The 22,312-nt window shown below is 48.9% G+C and overlaps 3 protein-coding genes, 1 long non-coding RNA gene and 2 other non-coding genes across 10 annotated transcripts; 1 reads left to right on the forward strand and 5 right to left on the reverse strand.

Annotated features, from left to right (window-relative positions):
- Positions 1-139: 139 nt before the first annotated feature.
- LOC146429817 (uncharacterized) lies at positions 140-3,784 on the reverse strand. The gene is made up of 5 exons (XR_014855450.1): positions 3,570-3,784; positions 2,931-3,038; positions 2,429-2,483; positions 1,480-1,516; positions 140-298 (listed from the first exon to the last, which is right to left on the reverse strand). It is a non-coding gene; the product is annotated as an uncharacterized LOC146429817 (long non-coding RNA).
- On the reverse strand, positions 2,275-2,408 carry LOC146429818 (small nucleolar RNA SNORA17). The gene has a single exon (XR_014855514.1). It is a non-coding gene; the product is annotated as a small nucleolar RNA SNORA17 (small nucleolar RNA).
- On the reverse strand, positions 2,718-2,851 carry LOC146429819 (small nucleolar RNA SNORA17). Its single transcript, XR_014855515.1, has one exon. It is a non-coding gene; the product is annotated as a small nucleolar RNA SNORA17 (small nucleolar RNA).
- A 597-nt stretch (positions 3,785-4,381) lies between the features above and the next one.
- MRPS2 (mitochondrial ribosomal protein S2) lies at positions 4,382-6,179 on the reverse strand. Of its 2 annotated transcripts, none has more exons than XM_085076856.1 (4): positions 6,039-6,179; positions 5,859-5,924; positions 5,580-5,709; positions 4,382-5,266 (listed from the first exon to the last, which is right to left on the reverse strand). In XM_085076856.1, exons 1-4 carry the CDS (start codon positions 6,064-6,066, stop codon positions 4,723-4,725), a joined length of 768 nt encoding a protein of 255 aa, XP_084932982.1. In that variant the 5' UTR covers positions 6,067-6,179; the 3' UTR covers positions 4,382-4,722. The 2 variants fall into 2 exon arrangements, with proteins under 2 accessions (XP_084932982.1, XP_084932983.1); XM_085076857.1 differs by having other exon boundaries at positions 5,859-5,921; positions 6,039-6,116.
- Positions 6,180-6,203: 24 nt separating this feature from the next.
- PIERCE1 (piercer of microtubule wall 1) lies at positions 6,204-7,112 on the forward strand. The gene is made up of 3 exons (XM_085076858.1): positions 6,204-6,323; positions 6,392-6,470; positions 6,632-7,112. Exons 1-3 carry the CDS (start codon positions 6,259-6,261, stop codon positions 6,830-6,832), a joined length of 345 nt encoding a protein of 114 aa, XP_084932984.1. The 5' UTR covers positions 6,204-6,258; the 3' UTR covers positions 6,833-7,112.
- A 139-nt stretch (positions 7,113-7,251) lies between these two features.
- On the reverse strand, positions 7,252-18,851 carry PPP1R26 (protein phosphatase 1 regulatory subunit 26). Of its 4 annotated transcripts, none has more exons than XM_085076853.1 (3): positions 18,474-18,851; positions 11,629-15,660; positions 7,252-7,784 (listed from the first exon to the last, which is right to left on the reverse strand). In XM_085076853.1, the coding sequence occupies exons 2-3, from the start codon at positions 15,597-15,599 to the stop codon at positions 7,736-7,738; spliced, it is 4,020 nt and encodes a 1,339-aa protein (XP_084932979.1). In that variant the 5' UTR covers positions 15,600-15,660; positions 18,474-18,851; the 3' UTR covers positions 7,252-7,735. The 4 variants fall into 4 exon arrangements, with proteins under 4 accessions (XP_084932979.1, XP_084932981.1, XP_084932980.1 ...); XM_085076855.1 differs by lacking the exon at positions 7,252-7,784 and adding an exon at positions 7,791-8,224; XM_085076854.1 differs by lacking the exon at positions 7,252-7,784 and adding an exon at positions 9,389-10,269.
- Positions 18,852-22,312: the final 3,461 nt, after the last annotated feature.

The raw sequence follows: 22,312 nt of genomic DNA on the forward strand, positions 1-22,312 counted from the left end.
TGCCCAAGGGGATGGAGGTAAAACCTTTAAATGCACTAAAACCATCCTAAAGTTCTCATATCCACAAATATAAATCTTAAATCCTAGAATGGTTAAAAAATAGCATTACTTGGGGTGCTACAAATACACAGCATGATCATTTCAGTCTTGTAGGTGGCATCTTTATTTAGGGTTTTTTTTTATTTAAATCCTTCTTAACTATGTAGAGAAAACACAGATGATCAAATTTTAGGAATCTCCAAGTTGTCGGACGCAGACGCTGCCAACCAGTTTTCAGTTGCCACGTTTGTCAGAGATTCTGCAAATAAAAAAAAAGGCCCAGAAAAGTTAAAAAACAGCCACAAAAAGGGAGCAATAAGGTCATTACTAAGCAGTTAAAGGTTTTGGAAAAATATCTAGCTGGGGGAGTTTAGGAAAGGAATAATTTAAGACCAAGCTAGCTGCAGCCTGCTCTGGCTTATCCCATCACTCCCTAAAAATCCAGTTTGCCAACCTTGGTACAGAGCCAAGCTATTAATAGTTCAGGGAAAAAAAAAAATCTGGGTTTATTCCAGCCTTTAAAACCATGACATAAACCAGGCCTGGATGATGAAGGGCTGAGCTATGCTCAGAGAGATTTTTAAAATCCACGTTCATGCAAAACATTCACGTTTTCCAGAGCTCAGAGCCAGGTGTTCCTTGGGTAAAGCAATATCCATGGCCCAGGAGTGCTGCTTGGGGAAGGGCAGTTACAGTAAATACCAGCAGGAAAATGGTAATGGTTATGCTGTGCCTCACTCAGGGAAGTTCTAAAGAGACACTCATTAGCACTCAGTGCCCATGCAGGACCCCTAGTGTGAGAAAAGCCTGATGAAAAACCCCAAATAGGGATTGCAGGGTTAAAAGAAGTCAGGAAATTTAAATAGAAGAGCCACATCTTCAAGCATAACCATATCCCCACAACCTGATTAGCATTCTTTTGCACAGCCTCTGCTGGAGGCAGTGACTTTTCCCAATTAAAGGGTTCACTTTGCAGCCAGCACCACTGAGGCACCTTTGGCCCTGTAATGGTCATTTAATGAGGTTTCCCATTTAGCACTGCCAGAGTCTGTTACTCACTGCAAAGCCTCAGGGTCACATTCTCTGCGTGGCCAGAGCTGCTCTCACTTGTTCTGTGGTGTCCCCCAAGAAGGGACAGTGACACTCAGCAGTATTTGGATACAGAGACACCTGTGCTCCCTCCCAGAAATTCATTTACCACTGTGCCACCAGGAAACAACTAAAACCTCACACTGTGCTCAATAAATTCCCTATTTGCTTTTTGGTGGTACGTGAGAAAGTGAGATCTTGCCTTGGAAAACAGGGCCATGCATTCACTGCTGCACTAAATTCAGTTTAGAAGGACTTTAGTAATACTTTATGTTTTAACATTAATTTTTTCCCTTGTTTTCTTCCTGCTCACTGCTTTGGTAACACATGAAGAAATAACAAAATACCCACCTTTGACATTTGAAGCACATTCCTGAGCTGTCCTGCTCTTAAGTCACTGTAAGAAGGAAAAATATCTTCAGTTTGGGTTTTTTTTTCTCTTGGAAATCAAGACGTTGGGAGTGTTTTATCCATACTGGGAACAGGGTGCAACTTCCTCCATGTGCTAAATCCACACCCAACTGTTTCTAACCTCATCCATATTTTGGAAACAACAATTTCAGTGCCTGCTTCCCCCACCTCCTCCACTGCCAGGTGCAATTCCTGAACCCTGTACAAGTCGAGGTGTCCTTTCAGAGGCCATGAAGAATTGTTGAGGGTAAAAATAGAATTCAGGAGTAGAGCTGACATTTGTACTTGTCCTTGTAGAATGAAGGAACACCCTTCCCCTGCTGCAGTTAAAACTGGCATCACTTGAACTGCTCTTCACAGGAGTTGTGCTCCACCTTCTGCTGATTCTCTGGAGAGAAGGGAGTGTGGAAACAACACCAAAAAACTCCTCTCTGACCTCTGATGTTATTAATATGTCAGGAGAGCCAACTTCCAAGGATTCAGGATTAACTGGAATGAGTGATAGCAGAATTTGCCATTCCTCACAAGAGCATGCAGTGACAGGACAAGGGGGAATGGCTTTACACGGAAAGAAGATCCCTGGAAATGTCCAAGGCTGGGTTGGATGGGGCTTGGAACAACCTAGGATGGTGGAAGGTGTCCCTGATGGAGAGAAGGACTGAAGGACAGTGTCAGCACCCTGTCCATCCTTCCCCATTAACATTAAAGCAAAGAAATCAGGCTAAGCAATCAGCAAGTGTCAGGTTGTCGAGCAATCCTGAGAGCTCACAGGGCTCAGAGCACCAGGGAAGACATCGCCTGTTCCTCTCTGCCACCGAATGACACAAACGCGGCACTGCAGCCACGCCTGCAACACGAGCTGGGGCAGGGGCTGGGCACACCCCAGCACTGCGGCTCACCTGCCTCTGGGGCTCCTCCGGCTCTGCCGCGGCTCACAGCTGCCTCTGGAAAAGCGGGAAACACACGGACAGGGTTTAGACACACCCCAAAGCCCGGTTATATCGTTACTGTTTCACTGGCAACAGGATTTTAAAAGATATAAATTAACAGCACAGGAATATTTTTATTTTCTGGTATGATCAAGCAGAATTTCCCGCTCTGTTACATCCACATCTCACATCTAAAGCAGTTCCAAGCTAGTTCTCCCCAGTGTCCTAGGAAGCAGCTGATGAATGGACGATGTCAGGCTATCAATCACTCTGAGTGCTCACGGGGTGCAGAGCACACGAGCGTAGAACATAGCCTGGGTCTCTCTTGCCACTCATTGACACAAAGATGCCACAGCAGCCATCTCTGCAACGCCAGTGGCAGGCTGGGGAGAAAAAATAACCCAGAGACTGAAAAAAAAAACCTAATTAACGTGCAGATGGTAAACGTAACACTCAACTTACAGGTAAAAAGGTGGTTGAACCTTGCTTGGGCAGCCGGTTTGTGAAGGATCACCCTTCGTTTCTGAAGTCACACCATCTTGGTCACTTCATTTTTTGTCCACTGCCAGGCTGAAGAAAGAAAAAAAAAGGAAAAATGCCGTTAATAATTGCCTAACAACCTTTCCTTATGAAACCATTTAACTGAAAAAACAGAGAATTAAAACAACTTTAAAAGACGAATATTTACTAAAAAAATAACTTTAGTTACTGAAATCTTTGAAAACATTTTCTTGAAAAGGAGGCAGCACTAAATTTCCTCCACTTCCTCAATGAGAAGTATTTATCAGGACATACACAGCTGTGCATATTTTATATTACAGCTGTCTATATATTATATATACGAAAACATACATATATGTGTGTAGTGATACATATACACATTATATATATATACATATATAAATACCCATATATGTGTGTGTGTATATATATATATATACACACAGATAGGTATTTTACTCCCGGAGCTTTCCATGATCAGCCCGATTTACAGAGCACATGGCAGCGCCTGGAGCCCCAGAGGCCGCGGGGACCTGCAGGCTGCTCCCGGCCGGGCCTGGCCGCATGGCTGAGCCACAAGGGCCCAACCCGCCCCCTCACCTCGCTCGAGTCCTCCCGCCGCAGCCGCTCGGGCCCTGAGGGAAGGCGCAGCTGCGGAGCAGCCCCAACCAGCACAGCATTCCTGCGCCCCAGGGAGCCATGGCTGGCCGCTGACGCCGCCGGGAGAGGCCAAGGCCTGTCCCGCTCGCGGTCCTGCTGAAGCACGACCGGACCTCCGCTCTCCGCGCCCCAAGCCTGCCGAAAGAGCGAGCTGCGCCTCGCCTCCCGCTTATATAGGGCGGGAACGGAAGCGAATGCCCACCGCCTTCCCGCCCGAGAGCGCCCCATGCCGGGAGGGAGGACCCAGAACGGGGAGTGGGAGGGGTTCGGACATCGGCGGGGGACATGGGATGGGAAACGAGATGGGACACGAGATGGGACATGAGATAGGACACGGGATGGGAAACGGGATAGGACACGGAATGGGACACGAGATAGGACACGGTATGGGACACGGGATGGGACACGGGATGGGACACACAGACCTGCCCAGGGCTGCCCCAGGAGACATGAGGCGTACTAAAGGATGGATATCTCTTTTCTCAGCTGCTCCTGGAGTCTCCCACTTCCCGCAGTGGCAGAGGTTGGGCTGCCAGTGTGTCCCAGGACAAAGCAGGGACCCTCCAGCCCTGTGATGCACCTGTCAGCAGGGACCCTCCAACCCCCACTGGGGACCCTCTCACCCCATGATGCATCAGCCACCCTGCAGTGTCCCCACTTTGGAGACATCCTTCATCCCTTTTGCTCCTATTGCCTTGACTGCTCTGGCCAGACTCCCCATCTCGTTTCACAAGGGAAAAACCAAAAACACCCACAGGGATAAATCCCTTTATTTGCTAAGAAGAGAGGCAAGATACACATGGTTTCAGGTGACATCAGCTCAGGGAAGTCACAACAAAGCAGCACCTTCCTGCAACAGTGACAAACCCAAGGACATGAGCCACATGTGGCTTGGCTCCATTTTCTCTTGCATTGCTCTGGACAATTTTTTTGGAGCTAGAGACCCTCCATGGCTGTGACCACTGCAGGATCACCGTGCACAGGACTGGGGGGTCCCTTCCCCAGCCAGCCAGCTCTGCCAAAAGCTGCTGCTCTGGACGCAGAACTGGAGCAGGACACCCATCACTGAGGCACTGAGCCCATCCCTCCAGCTCTAATTGCCCTTGGCTTTGCTCCGCAGCTCCTCGATGGCCTCGCTCTGCCGCCTCTTGTCCTTGGCACGGATGATGGTCATCCTGAAGAGCTTGCAGTAGAGCTCCACGGCCGCGGGGCTGTCGTCATTCCCGGGAATGGGGTAGGTGATCAAACACGGGTTGCAGTTCGTGTCCACCACGCCCACGGTGGGGATGTTCATCTTGGCCGCGTCGCGGATGGCCACGTGCGGCTCGAAGACGTTGTTGAGGGTGCTGAGGAAGACGAGGAGGTCGGGCAGGCGGACGCCAGGGCCGAACTGGACGTTGGCGTTGGTGAGCAGCCCGCCCTGCCAGTAGCGGGTGTGAGCGTACTCCCCGCACGCCCTGGCCGTGCTCTCGATCAGGTGGCAGAACTGGCGCTTGCGGCTGACAAACAGGATGATGCCGCCGCGGTAGGCGACATGGGCGGTGAAGTTGAGGGCCAGCTGCAGGTGCTGCACGGTCTGATCCAGGTCGATGATGTCCTGATCCAGGCGGCAGCCAAAGATGTAGGGCTCCATGAACCTGTGGGGGCAGAGGGAGGGCGACACAGGGGACAGGGGAGTGGGATGTGCAGGGATCGAGCGTTTCTGGATGTGTGTGGCCACAGAAACTGTCCCAACTCCAGCTCCTGGCTGATAGCAGAGGTGCTCTCTGCAGAGAGCCCTTGTACCCAGTGTCTGCCCCAGTCTCACACCCTCTCAGTGCCCACATTGGGGGGGAACACTGTAACCTACCCTGTGTGGGCAGTTCCAGGCTCAGACCCATCTAGCAAATGTGGCGTAGGGAAGCATTCCTGATGCCAGCAAGCACTGGAACACAAACCAGCATCGCTCACCTGTGCCGACATCCCTTTTTGTGCCCCAGGTGCACGCGAGCATCAAAGAGATCTTTCAGGGTGAAGAGCTCTTTCACGCTGAAGAAGTCGGGGTGCTTGAGAGGCTCGGTCAGCAGCTTGTCATCCTCAGCTGAGAGAGGGGAAACAAATAATCACTGTACTTTGGGGGACGAGCCGGGGTTGCAGAGAAGTCCCCGGCGCACCTTGACCAGCTGCTGCAAGGCGGTGACACCCGCACGGGCATGGCTCTGGGGGACCTCTCTGCACGGCAGCACTCACCGCGGGGCCGGATCGCCGCCGGGGCCGTGGCCGGGAGCGGGACGGTGCTGTAGAGCCGCGGGGCCGCTGCGGGAGAGAAACACGCGTGTGACACGGGCGGGCAGGGCGCACCGAGCCGGGCGCACCGAGCCGGGCACACCGAGCCGGGCACGGCCGGGCACCGCCGGGCACCGCACTCACCCGCCCGCAGGAGCCGCGGCAGCGCCATGCCCCGAGCCCGCCGCAGGGCACTGAGGAGGAGCGGCAGGGGCAGGCGGGGAAGGTCAGCGGCGCTAGCTTTCCGCTTCCTGCGGGCGCAGCGGTTGCGCGGCACGGTGCGGGGCGGTCGCTCCCCGCCCTCCGCGTCTCGTCGCCGGGCAACGCTCCGTCCCCGCGGCCCGGCCCGGCCGGCGGCTCCGCCATGTCCGTCCCCGGCCCGGAGGTGCCCCGCCGCTTCCAGGAGCTCACCTTCTACCGCGGCTACGGGTGAGCGCAGCCCCGGGCGCGGCCCCCGCCGCCCCGCTCGCCGCGCTACCTGTGCTCTCCCCCCGCAGGCAGCCGCCCGTTCACCCCCGGTTCCGGACCAGCAACCAGAGCTACGGCAGCAGGGCCCCCACGGTGCACGAGCTGCCGGTACGTGACCCACGGGGCTCCGCAGCTCGGCCTCTGCACCGAGCCGCCGAGGCTGATGGAGACGCGCTGCCCGCACCGCATCCATCGCTGCCGCAGCCAGCCGTGCGGGTGCTGTCCGTGTCGGCATTTCAAACATCCCCCCCTTTTCTCGCCACCCCCAGAACTGCTACCACTCCATGCCGCACAAGTTTTCGGATCACCTGGGCAGGATTGGCATGCAGAGGAACGACAGCCTGAACACGTCGCTGGAGAAGAGCCACTGCACTGGCCCCGACACCTTCATCACCGCCTACGAGCACCTGGATTTCCACCCCAGCTACAACCCCAGCGGCCCCTCGCACTGCAGGGACCAACCGCTGTAGTGAGGACTCTACAGAGCCACCGCAGCTTTTGCTGGGCTTGGGAAAAACCTACAGCCGGCTTGGTACTGAAAGAACCCACTAGGAGTACGTTTAGGAGGAATATATTAAAGATTTAGTGTGGTTAATGTCGGTTAGGTAGCTCACGGGAAGCCTTTTGCCTGATTTATAGGCAGCATATAAATACTAGAACAACGTGTGTTACATATATATCCCCTGTGCCATTAGTGATCCTTTACACTCCTGACTCATGTACTGCATATCATTAAAATTAAGATTTAAACTGCTTCTCTACTATTTAATTAATAATCAAGCTGCAAATTTTCCAGAGGTATTCATTAACACTTCGGGTTTCCTGTAGAAAGTTCACGTTTCTTCTCACTCAAAACTATTAAGAAATTATCCAAATAATGACAAGTAATCAAAAATAATTTTTTTTAACGTTTTATTGGAACAACTGTAGTTACAGGCAGAGAAACTTCATCAGTTGGACAGTGACTGCACTGAAAGAACACCTGAACATTTTTGGGTAAAGATGAGTTTTTAAGAGAAACTATTCTGCCCGTTTTGGGATGAGAAACAGTCCCACATTACAGGTGTAACATAAAAATAAAATGAGCATATTATTCTAACGGTTTGCTAACAATATAAATAATTAGTGTAACATTATGTCCAAACACCACTGCAACTGGTACTCTTCACATGTCAGAAATATTCCCTGTTTGTGGCATGTGGTTATCTCAAACACAGGAATACCTGGGTAACTTCCCCTCCTGCTGCAAACACACCAACACATTGGAACAGATAAATAAACTGAGCCAAATTGGGCCCGAAAAGTTAACATTTAAAATACTGAACATATGAAAATAAATAAGCAACCCTCTCTCATTTGCTGTTACTCTCGTATTAGACTCTAGACAATACCTGGAGCTTCTTAGAACTTCCTTTTCTTCTCCTGAAATGAGAAAATAACAAAGTGCTGAATCAATAGGAACGGTTATGACAATGTTACATATGTTTTTACCCATAGATTTTTCTGCAGGTGGCATAATTTACGGGTAAGGCTGTCTCTTAAAAATATAAATGGAGTGGATTCTGTCACATATTTTCCCACTCCATCTGAAAACACCCACCTCTTCTTGCCTCAATGTCTTCCCTTTTAATTTTATTCTTGGAACCAGTTCCTTTGAAGAGTTTAGCAAGAGTTTATATAAATGTTCAGAGGTGAAACCAAGTGCACTTTTTAAAAAAGACATACCTGTACCAATTTAAAATAGCATCCTAAAAATGACACATTTTACCAAACAGAATCTACCTGAAACAATCTCTGCTGTCTTTTGAAAGGAAGATTTTCATGTTTGCAGATAAAATGATGTGAGGCTGAATTACCACAAACTGAAGGTATGAAAAATTAAAAAGCTTCTCTGTTAATAAAAGAAATGGGGGCAAGGGAGAGTGTGTTCCTGCCTTGTATAAAGACCAGCTACATGTCAAAACATGTGTTCCTAAAATAGCAGCAAAAAACGGTAATAAAATTAAGGGAGCCTTTGGAGTCCCTTGAGGATCCTGGAAGATTGTTCCCAAAGCACGCAAAAACAGTCACTGGGGTAAAAAAATTAAGCAATAAACCTCTTTTCAGATTTATGGTACTGCAGCCAGGATGCTGTAAATCACCAGAGCTGTCATAAGAAACACCAAGTAGTTTAATAACTTAATATCTAAATTAACAAGTTTTGTGCTCTGACTGGAAAAAAAAAAATCCTTGTGCATTTTTTAAAAATATGAAGCAGTATATACTCATTAACAAAGGTAACTTCTTTCCAAGCTTTACAAGACCTGAGTTTATGGTTCCATGTATCTACCGCACTAAGGGATTAATTAGTGTCTCAGGAGGGTGGGAATAATGGAAAAAGGAGTTTTCCCAGAGATAAAGCACTGCCCAGAGCTGTCTCTGCAGTGATAAGGCCAGCAGGGCTGTGCCCACTCTGTGGCTGTCATGGGCACTACAAACAGGAAATAAAAACTGCTTTTGGAACTGCATCGATGAAGATCCAGCCTTGAGAGATTTGTGTTACACTCCCAACCTTGGGACTCTTGTAGTGAATTTATTCCTCAGCTGGTCAGCCTTTACTGATGTGCAAGAGGGATTTCTTACTGCTCCCAACCATCAGACTTCTCTTTTCTGAACAAGTGATGAGAACTGTGCCAGGATGAGGACACTGCCACTGCAGCCATGGCACTCTCTTGGCTGTTGTCCCAATTCTAGAGACGTTCCTCGACAACATTTAGTTACACAGGGTTTAGTTAATCCACTTCTTGACCACAAACACCAGGAAAGAAAACTGCTTTTGGGGTGCTGCTACCACAAGCACCATTCTCACCTGCCTTTTGTATTGCCTATGTATTTGTACTTTTGTATTGCCTATGTATCTGTACATTCTCCTTCATTTTTTGTTACAAAGAATTAATAACAACCTCAGGCTACAGTCAGGAGGGAAGAAAAGGGAACAAAAATTATTACTTATTCAAGATGATGACACAAACCATAGGAGCACTCTGTTTTCACGGTCCATGGGCAGAACCCCATTTATTAAACATTAGAAACTCAGCAATGTACACCATTTCCTATATACAAATCAAGTTTATCAATTTAAAAAAAAAAAGTGCTGTTTGAAATCAGGTTTTTATTTAAAGCACAAGGTAACTGGAATTGCATCTTGACTGGAAGTGAATCAGGTCACAAGTGGTACTGAGGACACAGACACAGCAACAGGGGCACAAGACACCTTTGAAGTCTTAATGTGAATTTACTCAAAACTTTCGAGGAGAAACATTCAGCTTTTTATACAAACAGTACATAGTGCTTCCAACATCTCTAGGAAAATTAAGTATACAGTTTAATCCTTTTAAAGCAAGGTACTTGGAAAACTTCTAGTTTAAAATACCAGCCTATTGACCTATTCCAAACAAAAGGCCCAAATCCTGCAACGGAATCAAGGCAGAGCAAAAGATAAACCTGTGGAGAGGGACTGCAGGCACTGAGCTAAGTAAAAAACACTTTTCCAACATATCCTACCACAAAATGGAGATGAGCTAACACACTGACCTTTAAACAACCTGCCCAGCCAACCCAAGGACTACGAAAAGGTGGCTGGACAGTCAGAAATGCCAAGTGAGCACTATCAACATGTTTCAAATGTAACTGCACAACAGCATAAACACACCAAGGATGTTTATTTCTCTACATGCCACAGTTACTACTCTATGCTACACCGTTTTTTGCCCATAATTCTGCATCACACCAGGGACACCATGGGATACTGGATCCAGTCTTGGCTGCTTTTGCTCCATTTTGCAAGTTTAAGGCCAGCCTGGAGGAAGACTCCTGAAGTGACTGAGAAACAAAGTGATGCTAAGTAGTGGTTTGGCTGAGAGAAGTTCTGCAGAAGACCAGACAAAGAGAATATCAGATCAATTCACAGGGACAAGATGTGAGAACAAACTCCTCCAAGGACTTCACTACACACAAATGAAAATGAAAGAACCAACAGCTCCAATTTACACCTTTTGAATTTGCAGTGAAATCAGTGTGGGGGCACTTCTTTTTTTTTTTTTTGTGTGTGATGTGAATGTGCTACTTCAATCCCGTTTCAAGTCAGTACAAATAAAAAAGGTAGTAGTGAAAAATTGCTTTATTCTGGTTGCTGGAAACGGAGGCAGAGAAAGAGCCTGAAGAAAGAACAGTGCTGAAAATATCCGTGGCATTCGAGTTGTGGCTTCCTACAGCAAACCCAGCTTTGCTTTATTGCACCAAAATTGTCAGTGAAAAGTTCACAGAAATGTAACATTTTAAAAACCACTTCTGAAAAAGGAACGTTAAGGGCACTCAATTCCAGAAAGTTCATTCAGGAAACCAAAAGCCATCTCTGGGCAACTGCAGGGCATCAAAATGAGATAGCTGAGAAAAACGAGGAATTGTTTGAGCCCTGCAGGCCCAACAGTACAGAAATCCAGAGGAATCCAGGGAAATCCAGGGAAATCATGTTGTCTGAACAGACACGCTCCTTCACTTGTCTTGGACTGCAGCTTGTGCTTGGAATCATGTGAGCAGGAGGTTCTGGGTATTCAAGAGGTCTTTGAGTAGCTGCTGAGATCATTTTGCCTAGGAAAATGTCTGTGCAGACAGAGCCATCCACTTGATTTACCTGAATTTGCATTTGCATCTTCCAGGCTGGATCTCCACAGCCCCAGCTGCGCTGGAGTTCTGCTCAGGGACTTCAATCCCACAGTCCTCAGGGTGGGGAAACTGAGCTCCCAGCAAAAACCCCACACCACAGGATTGTCCTAAGGCAGCTCGAATGTGACCAGGGTCAGATCATCTGCATTGCTATCCAGGGCTGTGTTCTCCTAGGATCTCTTACCAGGTTCCCAAATCAATTCTGTGCGCAAACAGGTTTCCCTTTGAGAGACAATTAGAGGCCTCATAATTTAAAGTGTGATTGGCCAATATCTTATCTACAGTAGCTACAGCATCCTGGAGGAATGCAAGCCCTAAAAATCATTATAAAAAATATTTCCTTAGAGCACTTTAAATAATTTACAAAACTCTACAAAAGCTACGTATGTCTATCCATGATATCCCTGTTAAATAGAATTATTTTCACATTAGTGTGTGTATGATATACAGGTATCAGCACCTCCCACTGTCTTTCCTGTCTCAAGTTTTATCAAGGTAATTACAATGAAAGTTACTTTATAAAAAGACTGCTAGTGTAAAAAAAAAAAAAAAAAGTACTTACATATTTGAAACCTTTTTTTCCAAGAGGGAACCTGGGCAGTCCCCTGCAGGTAGCTCAGTAAATTTTGCACAGGTTTTGGTTAAAAATTCCTGCCCTTGGTGCACTTCACTAGCAGTTTCCCTGTTCTGCAGGACAGGTATTTTTCCTTCCATTTTGCAGCTGGATATCTGAATTTCTTCCTGCCTGTCAACTTTTTCTTCCTTAATGCACATCTGCACACTGTTATCTGCACATGCTCCTCCACTATTATCCACTGCTGCTGCTGTCACATCGAATTCCTGCCTTGGGCAAGCTAAACTTGGATCTGGCCTCTTGTCCAGCTGGTTATTCCCTCCCTTACTGCACACCTGAGAACTTTGCTGAGCTGGGTCTCTGCTGCCTTTATCTGCTTTTCCCACACTGCACTCAGGGCGTGGGGGATCCACATTTGACTCAGCCCAGCTGCCTTTGTGGATATCTCCTTCCTCGATCCACATCTGTGCGTTCTCAGCTCTGGAGGTTCCTCTGCACACCTTATCAGCTTTTCCTGCTGCCACACTCCGTTCCTGTGAGGGGAGGCTGGAGTGGGAGTGTGACTGATGCCCTGGAGCATCAGCCATCCTGCAACCCTCGCCTTCCTCTTCGAGACACACAGGAGCAGCCTCAGCTCCTGCACAGCTTTCTGCTACATGGGGATTTGCCCCTCCCACAGTGAGTTTCTGAGAAGAACTGGGTGCTTTTATTGCTGGTGTGATTTCCCCACTAAATTCACCTTTTGGCAAGGGGTTAAGTACATCTGTGTCCTGGGAAGCTGTCTCCATTCCCAGGGTGCTGCTCTGGGTGAGCAAACACTCTGCTTTCTGCTTTTTGTTCAAAAGCATCGATTTCTTCCTGTCCCGAGCATATTTCAGCCCCGCAATAAATTTACTGGAGATTTTCAGTTGGAAGGTATTCTTCCTTTTAGATCTGGGCTTTGCATTTGTGACTTTCCTGACTTTACACCCTTCATTTTTGCTGGGTTTTGGGGGCTCTGTGTTACGGACATTCCTTTTACCTGCTGCACTCCCAGGTAAGTCCCCAGCAGCACCACCTTTGACCCCCCCCAGTCCTTGCTTAGCTTTTGACTGACCAGTAGTAGGAACATTCTCTGCAGAGGGAGCACATTTCCCACTGCCAGGTAACATTGCACTTTTCCCTTCTGTTCTCTGAGAGTTCTTCAACTCCTCAGCTTGCTGAGGCACGGCAGTCTTTTTACTCTGACCCAGCACGAGATCCACCTCATTTTCCACCAGCTGTTGCTTTGCTTTTCCTTTATTACCAGTTTGTTTGGCAGCTCTAAACAGGTCCAGACTTGCATCACCTCTTTGCATCTCCGAATTGCTTGCAGAATCTTTAGCTTTTTCTGCCAAAAACCTCCTGATTTCTTGCTCGATGCTGTCATCGCTGTCCACTGAGCTGCTGTCACTGGCATCTGACACAGCTGGGAAAGTACATTTCCTATTTTTAGCCCCCCGCTGGTTTGAAGCTGGTTTAGGTTTATTGCCTTTTTTAAGCTGTAAGTTCAACTCCAGATTTTTCATGGTTTCTGGTTTGTCATTGGGAAGTTTGACGTTGTCTGGAGGGTTCCTAACTGCGTTCTCCTTCACAGCTTTCCGAGGTTTTGAGAGGCAGCTTTTCAGCAGGGAGGGATTTTTACATTTCCATTCGTTTTGCTGGAGGTTACTGAACTCATCCAGCAGCTGAGTTTCTGTCTCACAGAATCTGACTTTCTTCTTGCACTGAGCTTTCTGGTCCTTGGATTTCTTCTTTATCTTTCTTTTAGACCGTAGCAGGTCCTTGATAGCACTATCCAGGTCCTCATCACTGTCCAGAGAGCTGCTCTCGTCACCTGACCCCTCCCTCTCTGAGGTTCGGCTGGGGATTTTTATAAGTTTTCTTGTGCTACTCTGAACCTGCAGAAAAGGGTTTACAGAGTCCAAGGCCACACATCTGCTGCCATCAGAGCCAGACAATTTGGGAGCCATCAGCTGCTGCTGCCTTGTGTCTTTACTACCCTGAGCATCCCGGAGTTCTGCAGGGCTGCTCAGGGCACTCTCCTCTTGGAGCAGGGGGAATTTGGAATAGCTGCCTGGTTGGAGAAGTCCTGTCTCCAGCTGTTCAGGTGGTTTTGATGTCCCTTGTTTTGCTGTTCTGCCTTCCCTTTTAAGTCTCCTTTTACGACTCAGGGATAATTTCAGTGTTTTGGGCAGAGAAGGCTCAAGAGTCCTGGTGAGGCTGTTCGGATCAGAAGGCAAAGGCATCTGGATGGAGCGTGACAGGCTGGGAGGTTTTGTTCCAAGGTTTTGTGACTGTGCTTTCAGAGCCAAGAAAGCCCTGATTTCTTGTTCTATGCTGTCATCACTGTCCACAAGGCTGCTGTCACTTTCACAACGGGAGGACGAGAGAAGCTGGGGAGAAAAGAAGGAGTCTGCAGTGAGGGATTTGTTGTCACTTCCCATTTGGGATGGCATGATTGTTTTGGAAATATCCAGGATAGCTTCTGCACACATGAGTTCTGCAGATGTGTCTGCTCTGCAAGAGGCCTGCAGTGTGAGCTCACAAGCAGTAATCTTGTTTTCTGGAAGTGCAAAATGTCTGGCTTTTTTCAGTGGTTTACACAGCTTGTTAAAGTCATTGCTGGTGCTTTCTAATCCCGTTGACTTGGAACTAATTTCCTTTCTCTTGTTGCTTATAGGGTTTTTATGGATTTCTGGCGAGGCACTTTTTGTGGAGCTAATTGTCAGGCTGGCAGAAATGTCTGCCATAGCCTTTGGATCAAATTGCTCCCTCTGCAAAGGGACACGGTTTGCTGCATGACCTGCCTCCTTCCTGATTTTCTCCAGCTGGTAAAGCTGAATGGCTTCTTCAATGCCATCATCACTGCTCGAGTCAGATGTGTGCATGCTCTCCTTGGTAAGCGCTTCCCTTGGCTCCCAGTAATGAGCTCCACTTCCCTCATTCTGCTCCACGAGCCAGGGCTGGCTGGCAGTGGCCATTTCTAGATATGCTTGGTTCACCTGGCTGAAATCTCTGGGCTCTGCTTGGATTTTTGACTGCAAACACTTGGACTGGGTGTTGGATTTCTGCAGCTTGGGATGGTGTCTCAGGAGCAGTGCATTGCAACCTTGCTTTATAGCACCACAGTTTGTTCTGTTTGTTGCTTCTTTGCTGCATTTCAGGACAGATCTCACACGGGAATCTTTTTTATCCTCCTCAGGAACACATTTACTAATTTCTTGCTGCTTCTTCTCATTCAAGAACTGCACTATTTCAGCTTGTATGCTCTGCTCAAAGGAGTCATCGCTGCTGATGCTCTGAGGGGAAGCAGGCTGGAGCCTTTTCCCAATTCCCAGGTGGTCAGACAGGTACTCTTCAGAGAGCATCTCGGCTTTAAACTTCACAGGGAGGAGGTTACTCGCCACCTTGTTCTGGGAGAATTCTCTCTTAAACCTTTTGTCTCTGCCCACATTCTCAGAACGCTCTGCATTCCTTGGCAACGATTGGGCACTTTTGCTTTTCGTTTTCAAGTACTCCTGGATGGCTTCTTCTATACCTCTGTCCACGGAATCATCACTGTCAGTATCCAGCAGGAGAGTCTCAAATTCCACATTCTCTTCCACTTCGGTGTCATCAGAATCCTCAGGGAACCCACACTGGGTGTACTGAGGATGCTTCTGCAGCAAGGTGGTGCTGGATGTGACTCTGGGACTGGTGCCTTTTTCTCCCTTCTGTTTCTTCTGCACAACACAGCCACACTCATTGTTCATGCCCAGGGCAGGCTCTTGGCTTTGCAGGTTGTTTATGATCATCTGAACTTTCGCACTCACAGAGGTTCTGGTGACGTTGCTGTCAGATTCTGGGAAGCACACGGGGTATCTACAATTCCTTGCTGATCCAAAGGACTCCCATTTTGTCTGAAGAGCTACCAGAGGAGGAGCATCCATAAGGAACATTCTAGCAGACAACAGCAAAGTCCACAATGGAACACTTTTTCAGACTGGTCTCTCCTCCATCCTAAAACAAGAAAAAAGGGAAAATATTTATTAAGCGTGTGCCTTCCAGAAATTCCATGTAATAATCTTGGTAACATAAATTGTAAATTATTAACACTCAGAACTACTGTGCCAGACAACCACAGGAGTTACTCCTCAACATCACTTGAATGGGTAAATCAGTCACTACAGCCACCGGGGATAAGGCAGATCACTCATCATTTGTGATCTGCAGTGTTTTCTGGCAAAATCATAACCCAATTCAGGTAATTATCTCAATTTCTGAAACTCTTCCTGCACTTTGCAATCCCTTTTGCATGTGCTCCTACATAATGTACTGCCCAGACCCAAGAAGACTCACTGTGATGATATCCAGTGCACTGGTGTGTGCAATTCCCTTTACTGAGGTTGTCTGAATACTTTCGCAGAAAACTTTGTGGCAAGAGAGAAAGAACTATTTTAAGGAATTCTTTCATAATAAAGTGGAAATGGTGGGAGTGGAGAACCTGGCAAAATATTCTGCTCGTTGTTTCCTTTGGCATAACTGCCCTTTTAGAAGGAACACAGCTCAGCTTTCCAGTTTTCCAACGAAAGCAGCGCTGGCTGTGTCCACATGGTGCAGGATGGGTGGATGTGGAGAAAGCTGGACTGTGACCCGGGATGGTGGCACACAAATTCTCCTCAAAGAGCAGAGCACTCACACAACATCCCAAAACAGCTCTTACCAGTTCTGACTTGGCATTAAACACACACAGCGGAGGGACCTGGGGCAGCTCAGAGAGAAGGAAAGGCAACTTATTTCTTCCTGAAACACACTCTAAGGCAATAACCCTGAGACATCAATCATCTCGCCTCACTGCAGGATAAAAGCTCTTGGCAAACACAGACCTTTGGGAGTGCACAAAAGCAGGATGAAGATTAGGAGCTGTTCTTTGTGTTGCAGGAGAAACCGCAGACAGAACGAAGCTTTGGTTGGTGGAAGAGTGGAAAAAGCCATCCACAAAATGCCAAAGGACACCCCAAAGAGTTCACCACCTGCACATGGTCCTGTGAGGGTTGAAGGCTTCACCTGCAGCATCATTTGGTAGGATCAAGGAGTAATTCCCAAAAAAACTAGAGCAGTTGGGTGTCTCTTCCAGCCCAGGCTCCACACAAACACAGTGAGTCCAACTGCAGTGGCACCAGACTCTGCCAACCTACAGGGACACGATTTTCCGTCTGAAACTTCTCTGACCTTGTGCTTGTCAATTATTCTCTAGTTCTGGTTTCAAATTAATCAGTGACATTAAATATTTTAAAGAATTAATGACTCTAAACTCTTGAAAACTTCTATTTATTTACTACTGAGAGTAAGGTTACAGACATTAAGGGAAGACAATTCCTCATCACAATCACTCTTTTGATATTGATTTTCCTCAGTGAGAATTCATCTCAAGCCATTCCTACAGAATTAAAATTTTAATTATAATGATCAAGACCATCCCTCCTTGCTGGCTGGTACCTGGAGCAACACAACAGAAGCTGTTTTAACTTCCACCTTTCAGTCAACTGAAGATAGTTTGGCTTTATTTCGGCTCTACACACACCAGTAGAGCCCAGTGCACCCAACAGAACCTGTATTTGGCCATGAATTAACCAAAAGCACCTCAAAACCCCGACTTGTGGCTGAACACACAGTTCCCAACGCAGCCTCCAACACGTTCACTTGGGCAAATATAAATGAAAAACATTTTTCCTTGTAATAAGCAGCTAAGGATCAAAAAGACAGAAATTAGGATACCTCATTACCTTGAAGCAATGCAATTAACACACTTTAGCTCCCAGCTTCATTAAAAAGAAAACACACAAAAACCCCAACGTTTTTCCTATTAACCTATTTCCACAGTTTTCAAGGAAGGGGCAGGTGCCTTCTCTATCCCACACCTGGATTGGGGGTGTCCTGCAGGAATTACATGGGATTTGGGTGAATTTCTGTACCCCAACAGCCACCTAGGGCACCCACGGAGACTGTGAAGGGGACATTGGGGTGCTGCTAAGGGGGGATGTGAGGGGACACTCAGCCAGGGGACACTCACTGAGGGTGTGAGGGGAAATGAGGGGACACACACAGGGATTGTGAGGGGAAATGAGGGGACATTCACCGGTGGTGTGAGGGGAAATGAGGGGACACTCACTGGGGGTGTGAGGGGAAATGAGGGGACACACACTGGGATTGTGGGGGAAATGAGGGGATGCCCATGCAGTGTTACCCTCTTGTAACACTGTGAGGGAAGATGAAGGGACACCCAGAGGCGCTGCATGAGGGGACATGAAGGGACACCCTATGATGGGGCTGTGAGAGGACATGAAAGGACTCCCACACACGGGGTACCCACAGATGCTGTGTGAGGGGACATGAGGGGACACTCAGGGGGAACCTACTGAGGATGTGTGAGGGGACATGAAGAGAAACCAAGCCGGGGTGCACCCACGGAGGCAGTGTGAGGAGACATGAAGGGACACCAACCCGGGGTGCACCCCGGAGGCAGTGTGAGAGGACATGAAGGGACACCAGCCCGGGGGGCACCCCAGAGGCAGTGTGAGGGGACACGAGGGTACCCCCAACCCGGGGGGCATCCCGGAGGCGCTCTGCCGAGCCCCCCACCCCCAGGGCCGCCCTCAGCCGCTGCCCGCGGGACTCCCGCGGGGCGCCGCGCCCACTGCCCGCGGCCGGCCGGGCCCTGCCCGCGCCGCCATGGCTCCCCTTCCCGCCTTCCGCCGCCCCGGACCCGGGCCCGGGCCTCCCTCGGCCGCCGGTGCGCCGGAGCCCGGCCGCGCCCCCCGCCCGCCGCTCACCTGCCGAGAGGAGGCCGACAGGGGGAACGGGGGTCGGCGGCGGCTGGGCCGGGCTGTCGGCTCCGCCGGGCTCCGCTCCGCCGCTGCCCGCCGCGCTGGTGCAGGGCGGGCGGCGCTTCCTTCCCTGCCCCCGGGGAGCGGGAGGCATGCGCCGCAGGGCTCCGGCGGGGAGGCGGGGAGGGAGCGCACCGGGCCGGGGCACAAAGGCGGCGGCGGCCGCTGGCCCCGAGAGCCGGCGCGGAGCGGAGGGAGGGCGGAGGGAACCCGGTAACGATCGTAACGGAAGGGCCGCCGGGGGAAGGAAGGGGCTCGGCGGCCTCCTGCGGCAGCCCCTCGGCCAGGCCGGGCTCCATCCGCCGTGCCGGCGGACTGGGGAAACAGCGGCGCGAAGAACGAGACAGTTCTGAGGCAGGACTCGAGTACAGTGCGCTGCGGGCATGATCTGTCCGCTCCCTTCAGGGTGCAGCGGGGTGCCAGAGTGGGGGAAAGTCAAAATATCGGCAGGATGCAGCACTTGACTGTCCCAGGCGCTAAGTTTTGGGGGTGCAGAACAAGAGTAGAACAGAGGTGGGGAGAGCCGAGGCCTCTGCTTCCAGCAGTTCCTCCTGGAGCTGTAAGGTTGTTGGAGCTTTCGCACAGAGGAACAGCAAAGTTTTAGTGCTCTAATTCATCCGTGTTTTGCTTGCAAGCCGGTTTTCCCTGAGGATACACTGCCAACCCTGTGCTATCATCTGCATCTTGCAGAGCAGAGCCGAGCTGTGCGATGCTTCCTTTTGGGACACCCGTTTGAACCTGCTCGTTCCTAAAACACACACACTGAGTCACAGCCCGCAGTGTATAAATCTGCACAAGCACTCCCATTCCTAGTTTCTGGCAAACAAAAACCTGCTGCCTCAACCCAAAGTGCTGCCTGTTTTCACTTTGTCAGTGCGGTTTGTTTCCCGGTAGGGCTGCAACACCTGGGATGCTGCGGAGGAAAGCAGCATCTTTTGGCTGGCTGTTGGGAAAATCACGGGGGAAATGCTCATACTGGGAGATGTTGAGTGGGGAACAGCGGGTATGGAGGGTCCCAAGCTGAAAATGGGGTGATTGAAAGCCTTGCACTCTGTTTGTGCTCACTCTGTGGCAACACGTCACAAGATATGTGACATATGGCGAGTGCTGTGGAGCAAATTTCCACCTGCTTTTATCCCAGAGATTCTCCTTTTGGGGAGCACGTGTATTTCTGTGTCCTTTCCTCATCTCCAGCTTCACATTCTAATTTTTCTTTACCCCAGAAATCCACTACCACCAAACCAGGTCTGACCCTGGGAATGTGGGGCAGGACCACGTTTCAAACCATCAGACACAGTTACAAACTCGTAATAATTTATCTCCCGCACTTAAAACAGATAAAACGGAGCCGGTAAGACATTTGCCTGCGTGTTCTTGTCCCTGGGATGTGTAACATGCTTTTATGTTCTGATCTGGCTCGCTTGAACGAGACTGCTGAAAACAGCACAGCCAGCATCTGCGTGCAGGAGGAAACAATGGACTTGCTTTTCCTTCACTGCAGAATTGCAGCCTGGAGGTGAGGAAACTTTGCTCCGCTCACCATATTCCTCCCTAACGCCGCGGCAGAGGGAAGAAAGGGCTCTTGTATTCATGCATCCTCCCGGGCCAAGTCAATTTACATGTGAATGCACTTTTAAAATAAAATTAAAGTCAAAGCTGTGGCCAGAAGCCTGATAAATGTTTTTGTGCACATGCAGTTGCTTGGGAAGGGGGGGGAGGCTGGCTGCTGCTGGAGAGCTCTGCTGTCCCCAGCCGAGGTGGCATTTGTGGCTCTGTGTGCCACTTTGACTTGAAAGAAGAGCAGAGCCTCTCCCCGAGGCCCCATTAGGGATGATTTGTCTTCCTGATCCCTGATCTTGGCGGAAATGAGAGCAGTGGTCCCCGTCCCCGCTGGACGGATGACAAAAGTCACGAGCACTAATTGGACCCCTCATTAGAATGGCTGGAATGGCAGGGAAACATTCACGTTTCCAAAATGAAACATCTCCCGTGACCTCAGGATCTGCTCCTCCTGTTTGCAGTTTATTGCAGGGGGTAGGTGCTCATTACAGGTGCCTCTGGATACCTTAGAGGCTGAAATCACAGCTCAGATGATGGCTTTTATTATTTTTTTTCCAGCAAGAGAAAGGACAAGTTTAAAACCGAATTAGCAGGGAAAAAAGGGCAGATTTTGTTGTCAGGTAACCCGTGGCTTCGTGGCCAATTACTAATTCTACATGGAGATATGTTAAAACACCAGCCATGTGCTGCAGTTTTTTGGGAATATGGGTCACAGCTGATGCTGGCTGAAGGCACATCCGTGTCCAGGGCGTGAGGGAAGTCAATAACCTCAGGTTCTTCACACCCTTTCCTCTACTGGGGCAGTTTTGCATTCCCCAAGCACCTCTTCGGGTTTTGGGGCAAACCCAATCCACAGCAGCACAATCCTCTGTGACCACTGAGTTTTTTGGTGGAAGAAGCAGCAAGGAAGAGCAGATAGAGTTGAGTCTGAACGTTGATTTTCCCTGACCCTCAATATTTGGGGTCCATTTATCACATGGCTGCACAGAGCTTCAGGACACTCAATGCTGGCCCTGCTCCAACATCCCCTCTCAGCCCCATTCAGCTCCTTCAGTCTGATCTCAGATGATTTATTAAATGGAGAACAACTGGATCATGCAGTAACATGGCAAATTGAAGAGTTTAGTTGTTATTTAATAAATGCCAAGGAGACTCATGAGGCCTTGAAGTTATAATAGAAAGATCTAATTTAGAAAAAAAAAAAGGAAGAGAGACGCCTGTGAAAGCTGCCAGGAAGCAGCGCCGGGTATTGAACATTTCTATTTATCCTGTGAATGGAACAGAGATGGTCTGAGCTGCCTTACAGCAGGGCTGGATGCTGCCCAGGAAAGCAACACCTGAAGCAGGAGGAGGTGCAAGGGCAGCTCTTGGTGGAGCTCAGTCCTAGAAGCTGTGCTGTGACTTGCCTTGGAACACATCGTGGCTGTAAATCACCTTTGGCTGACAGGTTTTTTTTTTAAAGGAAAGAAATCCACCAGCTCCATGAAACAAATTAAGTTGTAAGTACAGCACAGGGGCAGGCTGCAGAATGCATTTAACATTTTTGAGTCAAACCTGGTGGACTTCCCATTCATCACTGACCATTACACAAAGTGCAGCTGAAAGTCTCTGTGGGGCACAGCTCATTGCCTTGGAAGATGCCCCTTTTCCATATGAATTCCAAGTGTATCTGGCATAAGAACACAATGTGAAAAACACAGTTTAGTGCCAAGAGGTTTAACTGTAGCCCCAACCTTTCCTTGCTACCATGTGGCAGAGACCTCTAAAATATTAAAGGAAATTATGGCCCCCCTCTCACATTCTGTACCTGGAATCTTTTAATAGTTTTTTGTATGACTCATTCCTATCTAGGTTAAACGATAAATATTTCATATTTACAATCCTGGACATGGGCCGTGTGGGCTTTTAAGAGTTTTCTTTACACAAATCCCCCTTTTCTGTCCATCTCCGCGGGCTTTGCTCGGAGGCAATGGTGTCTGTATTCCCACAAGGACACTTCCAGCTGGATCCTGTGCTTGTCACGATTCTGCTTGTGCCCATTAGGTGTCAGACTCTTATCGGCTCAGTCTCCAGTTTCCGGGATTTCGACGAGGACATGAGAATATGAGAAGCCAGAGCTGGTGTGGCTTTTCTGGGATGCTCTCTCAGCTGTGGGTTCTCCCTAGAAAGGGCAAACTGGGTGCTGTGGTGCTCACTTGGCCACTAAATGGGGACTCTGTGCTTGC

The sequence above is a fragment of the Lichenostomus cassidix genome, chromosome 17 (genome assembly GCF_008360975.1).
Source record: "Lichenostomus cassidix isolate B80296 chromosome 17, HeHo_3.0, whole genome shotgun sequence".
NCBI classification, from domain to species: Eukaryota; Metazoa; Chordata; class Aves; order Passeriformes; family Meliphagidae; genus Lichenostomus; species Lichenostomus cassidix.

Bases quoted from the DNA above. Each gene is read 5' to 3' on its own strand.
- MRPS2 (XM_085076856.1), bottom strand. From the start codon at position 6,066: ATGGCGCTGCCGCGGCTCCTGCGGGCGG. The intron at 5,925-6,038 runs GTGAGTGCGGTG...TCTCTCCCGCAG, and splicing joins GCCGCGGCTCCTGCGGGCGG to CGGCCCCGCGGCTCTACAGC. The intron at 5,710-5,858 runs GTGAGTGCTGCC...CCCCTCTCTCAG, and splicing joins GGCGGCGATCCGGCCCCGCG to CTGAGGATGACAAGCTGCTG.
- PPP1R26 (XM_085076852.1), bottom strand. From the start codon at position 15,599: ATGTTCCTTATGGATGCTCCTCCTCTGGTAGCTCTTCAGACAAAATGG. The intron at 11,289-11,628 runs GTAAGTACTTTT...TGTCTCTCAAAG, and splicing joins GAAAAAAAGGTTTCAAATAT to GGAAACCTGTTTGCGCACAG.
- PIERCE1 (XM_085076858.1), top strand. From the start codon at position 6,259: ATGTCCGTCCCCGGCCCGGAGGTGCCCCGCCGCTTCCAGGAGCTCACC. The intron at 6,324-6,391 runs GTGAGCGCAGCC...CTCCCCCCGCAG, and splicing joins ACCTTCTACCGCGGCTACGG to GCAGCCGCCCGTTCACCCCC. The intron at 6,471-6,631 runs GTACGTGACCCA...CGCCACCCCCAG, and splicing joins CCACGGTGCACGAGCTGCCG to AACTGCTACCACTCCATGCC.